The 5,411-nt window shown below is 41.0% G+C and overlaps 1 protein-coding gene and 1 long non-coding RNA gene across 2 annotated transcripts; both read left to right on the forward strand.

Annotated features, from left to right (window-relative positions):
* The first annotated feature begins 931 nt into the window (after positions 1 to 931).
* On the forward strand, positions 932 to 1,769 carry LOC311077546. The gene is made up of 3 exons (XR_014604925.1): positions 932 to 1,055; positions 1,174 to 1,197; positions 1,638 to 1,769. It is a non-coding gene; the product is annotated as an uncharacterized lncRNA (long non-coding RNA).
* Positions 1,770 to 1,992: 223 nt separating this feature from the next.
* LOC311081780 (uncharacterized protein) lies at positions 1,993 to 3,450 on the forward strand (the record flags this gene model as incomplete). The annotated part of the gene is made up of 6 exons (XM_084112421.1): positions 1,993 to 2,119; positions 2,221 to 2,325; positions 2,433 to 2,547; positions 2,627 to 2,708; positions 2,928 to 3,092; positions 3,177 to 3,450. Exons 3-6 carry the CDS (start codon positions 2,433 to 2,435, stop codon positions 3,448 to 3,450), a joined length of 636 nt encoding a protein of 211 aa, XP_083968547.1. The 5' UTR covers positions 1,993 to 2,119; positions 2,221 to 2,325.
* Between the last annotated feature and the right edge of the window lie 1,961 nt (positions 3,451 to 5,411).

Here is a 5,411-nt window from a genome sequence, read left to right on the forward strand (position 1 = left end):
TTTCCTTTATCTGAAATATCTGTATGTGTTGTCTGAACAGCATTGAGTTTGATGATTTTGGGGCTAACCCAAGTCTCTTGGGTTTGGAGGAAGGAGACAGTTCGGATGAGGATTTTGTCCCTTCTCTTCATTTACGGTATGTTTGCATTTTATTTATGAATTTTGGGTGAAAGTTGAGCTACATTTGTCGGTCGTAAAGCGCAGCGTCTTTCTTTCTAAACTGTACTACAACATTATCTTTAGAATATGAACTCATGTAATTCTTCATGTAAAGTATTTTGTTTAAAGATGATCAATATGAATATTCAACTCTTCAGAATGGTTGGAGACAAGGCAAATGACCTGACTGAAATCAGTGTGGATGAGGCTGTATTAGACATTGACATGCCAGACCCTCCCGCTCCCGAATCAGAGGCCACCCCACATCCTCACAGAGTACTCTCTGAGGATGATCTGGTCGGTAAAACTGCCAGCATAACATACAACGACAATCTGCTTGATCTCGCCATGCACTTGAGACTACCAGTGCAACAGTGCACCTTTGTAGACAGAGTGCTAGGCGTAGCTTGCTCTGGTGCACAACCTTTTCAAGTTGCCATGAGAACACGGGGGACAGGAGTAGTTTTAGAATGGGTAAGGTGTGAAGATTGTCAAAAAGTCAATTATATTGTCTTGAATTGGCTTTTCTATACAGTGCTGTTATTGTTTGTTACCTTTGTATGTATGTTTGTATTGTTTCTCGCATAACATTGCCATTTCTTTACATTAGTTATGCCCCTTCGGACACTCTGTATGGAAATGGAATTCGCAGCCAACCTTGAAGTTCGGCATGCAGGGCGGTGACTTTATGCTGTCTGCCAATATTCTTCTGTCCGGGAACAATTACAGAAAAGTAGCCCTACTCTTCAAGTTTATGTCGATGGGGATGGTTACCGAATCCACATTCTTCAGAATCCAGGATGCTTACTGCATAGAGCCGGTGCAGGAGTTTTGGGATAAAACTAGAGCAGAAGTACTAGACCGTTTACGGCAGAAGGACCATGTTGTTCTCCTGGGTGAGGAACAGTCTTGCACCTTTGATCAACTTTTACACTGACAAGTCTGTATGCTATGACTGTATGATTGGAAGCTGAAATCTGTGATTCTAATGCTTATAATGTCTGTTCCCAATAGGTGATGGCAGAATGGATTCTCCTGGTAAGTTCTGTATGCATACTGTCAAAATTGAGAATCAGATTTGTATGTATGTACTGTTGTACTGCTTTATCATTATCTTCTAATATCTTTGGGTTTATGGTGATGATGCTTTTAAACTGAAATAGCATCATGGCTGCTCCGAGACTGTCAAACTGTTCTTTTAGCATAACATTTGGCCTTGTAGAGGGTGCAACCCTCAAGGTTAACAATCCAAAAGTATGTCAAGGCAAAATCTCCACTGTCTAAAACAACCTCCTTTTGTGAATTACATAATCTGAATTAGATTTTTCCTGTAGTTAGAGATTGGGATGTGTAAATGATGTCTGCTGCTCTCTCCTGAGCATGATGGATAGATCATAGCATCTTTCCTCATTGACTGTTATTCTGGCGGCCTCTGTACTAATGTACACAAGTTGTATGCAGTTGTGCTTTTGCCTCAGGTCATTGTGCACAGTTCTGCACATACACAACAATTGAACAAGACTCCCGAGATGTGGTCCACATTGTTTCTGTTGATAAACGCGAAACAAATAAAAACTCAGTCATCATGGAGAAGGAGTGCTTTGTTCGCACAATGGATGAGCTCCTTCAAGAGCTTTCTATAAAGGAAGTGGTCACTGATGCCCACCCACAAATCACCGCTTTACTGAGTAAGGACAACTTTTGGTTATGGTGAAGTCATAAAGCCTATAGACCGTCCCAAGTTCAAGTTTGATCACTGTTCCCACAGAGTTTCATTTTTACCATACAATATGTAGAAAGTAAAAAGAAATAAAAAATGTAACTATCATTTTTGTTTACATTGTTTTCATGGTCTCTCTTTGTTATAGATCCGGAGCGTGGCAAATACAAAGCATGGGGTATTCAGCACTCATTGGATATCTGGCATGCAGCCAAGAGCCTAAGCAAGAGGCTTCGACGGGTATGCATCAGTACATTTACAGACATGTGACCAGTTTCTATATGTTGTCTTGGTGTTGTGGAAAGAAGCTAGCTATTGTGTACCTTGTTTACCTTGATCAGGCTGGGACCGTGAAAAGTCAGAGTGGTATTCAGCCATGGATCAAGGACATAGTAAACCACTTTTGGTACTGCAGTAAGCATGCAGACACCGAGGAGCAGTTCAAGGTATGGTTGATGGAAAAACAATTGTGTTGATTAGGACAGTTTAGTTGATATGCTAGCAGAGCAGGTTTGTGGCTCCATGCACTGTATAACTTTTTTCATTTATGCAGATGATCTGGGTTGGTGTACTTCACCATGTCTGCAATGAGCACTCCTGGGCAACCAGTTGCTGTGAACATGAGCCACTGGACGAAGACAGCCAGAACAAGCCTGGGATCATACAAGGTAATTTCAATCAATACTGGTGCAGAATTCAACACTGTATGTGAATGCATATGTTTTACTGACTTTGTTATGACTATAGGTTCAGCTGCTCACAAGGCACTTACTGCTGTTGTCCTTGAGAAAAGATGGCTGACCCTGGTGAATAAATTCCTAAACTTCAGGTAAATATCTGCAAGACATGGTTATGTTCACCCAAGTTATTTTTGAATTTCCAGTATTCCTCACTCAAGTGTTTGTCATGTTTCAAATGCAGCATAGTTTACCTTATTTCAATGTAATCTGTAATGAGGATTTCATTTCTTATTTAAAAATATAAGACAAAACAACACATGTATTACCACGAGTGTTGTTGTAATTATCTGTCTCTCCCACCCACACAGGACCACATCTGATTTGGAGTCATTCCAAAATCACATTTTGATGTATGCAGCAAAGCGCATGGCCTACTCTCCGTTTGTATACAAGACTCGGACATTGCTGGCAGCTATTGATTATAATAAACACAATCAACGCTGCCCTGCACGCAACCGAGATGGACATAAAATGTAGGTATTTTTGTAACATGTTTTTCTTTTTGTTATATCTTTTAGATTGACTAACGACATAAACAAATTGTTCTTGCTCTGTAGTTACAGACGGAAGTACAACAAGAAATCAAAGAGCTGGAGCGTTTACACGATGAAGGAGAAGAAGCAGTACACGTACATTCCAGAGATCCAGAGGGCCATTCTTGCCAGAAGACTGCGAAGTGGGTCTGGCCTTCCCCGCAAACAGACGCTAAGGCCTGATGACCCAAGGCGTCTGGGTGTACTTGCTCCAGAACAGCCACCTCCCACATCAGAACTAGTGGCGATTCATGTCACGCGAGGGGACAGTGGTCCCAGAGAATTAGAGGACCATTGAACAGTTTTCATATGGCAATCCACACAAAGTTGTGTACATAGACATGTAAATAAAAATAACTGATTCTGAAACTTTGTCCCAAATATTATTTATTTATGAAAATACTGTGAAAGACATACAGGCATACATACAGCTGGGATGAAAAGTGGTAAGAAGAACTTTTACAATGTGTATGGTAACAACAAACTATTTACAATATAATAACAAATTGTACTATGCAGCAAATATTGTAAATAATTATGCTAGGCGGCTCACCCTGAAGCCGGTGTACTGCACTCTGGGGTCAGGGAATGTGTCCCTTATCCGACAAACACAGCAGCTGGGTATTACTACTCGGTTGCCCACACCCAGGCGGCCATGCTGCCACAACACAAACTGCCTATAAGCTGTATGTCTGAACTGTTGCTGTTCCATCCCAGGTTCAGCATTATCAACCAGAGCAAATATGTCATTCCAGGCTGCCCTGGCCAGCCGCAACACACCCTCGTCTAAAATATAAAAGTCCATGTAGGCCATCTTGCTTATGGTGCTAGAGTAGGTGCTGAAGAAGAGAGGAGACTGCAGGATCTTCAGGAAAGACGCATCAATGAAATGAAGGTTTGTCAAAATAGTGTAACAAGACCAGAGATGCCTTTTTATTTTGTTCAAAGACCTGTGTAATTATACAGATTTTTTTTGTGTTTTAGGATACACTTCATTCACTAGACACCTCACAGAAGGACCTAGTCTTAGAGAGAGTGATAACCAGGTCCCCGGGGGTGATGTTCGACATTCTGTCATTTCTGGAGGTGCCCCTGCGTCCTGACCCTGACCCTGACCCTGCCAGACTCCACTGGTGTGTCTGTGGAAACTGCCGGGAGATGAACACAGACCGGGAGAGGAAATGCTGCCGGCAACATCCACAGCAATGCACCCTCCCCCTAGAACCCCTGGGGGTTCTCTGTCTGACCAGCCTTGAAGTTGTAGGCCTACCACCAATGGCCTGAGCAGTGTACTCAGACGAGGCTGAGGTCTCATCCACACGAAGCCAGAGCTTTCCCTATCCGAAATTTTTTTTTTCCACGTTAAAAAAAAAAATTCCGTAACCACGGCGTCGTCTCAAGAAATATCTGCGTACACACGAAACCACTGAAACCGACTCAAAACGATGTAGTATACATGCCAGACCAGTATGTGGCGCTGTAATTCTGCCACAGACATACACTAAAAACGGAGAAGAAGACTTAAAGCATGCGCATAAACCTTGCGCGCTGTATACAACAATAATATTAGGCACAGTAGCTTCTTTTTTTCTTTTCTTTTTTTATCAAGAACTTTGTTGAACAATATGAACAACCATAAATGGCCTGGTGCAAAATATGAGTCACGATATTCGATAGTTAGCGGACGCATAAATCTTGCCACAAAGAACCGGCAAAAGTAATCATTATGAATGTGTTAAATATAGCAAGGAGACATTTTAATTGTTTATTAATAAACTAGTTTTTTTCTGTGTCAGTCTCGGCTAAAGATGTTGACGATGCTGACACGTCATCTTCGCAGTATTGTGAACGTGCCTATAGAGAGAAATGCACACTTCATACGGATTACATAAGAGAGTTGTCTGTTTCTTTTCGTTTTGAATTGTTTTGTTTAAAAGTGGACATTTCAAGCTTTCTATAGATACATTTCTGAGTTTCGGTTCATTTATGAGACAAGCTCAGTTCACGAGCAATGCAAGTTATATCGCGCCAGTGCCTTCATGTCCTGATTAAATTGTCTGCTATATTGGCAATTGGTTGATGAAACACTGATTAAAATTAAGATACAATTTATACAAAACGAAATTCACTTTAAAGAAAGGTTTTATACAAAACAAAACTTAATGTGGTCAAAATTAGCCTATGTCTCCCGATATATTGCGCATCTTATGATTACATGCTGTTCACTTTTCATATAATCAACATAGATCAAATAAAAAA

Source organism: Abramis brama (genome assembly GCF_963993115.1).
Source record: "Abramis brama genome assembly, chromosome: 1".
Taxonomy (NCBI): domain Eukaryota; kingdom Metazoa; phylum Chordata; class Actinopteri; order Cypriniformes; family Leuciscidae; genus Abramis; species Abramis brama.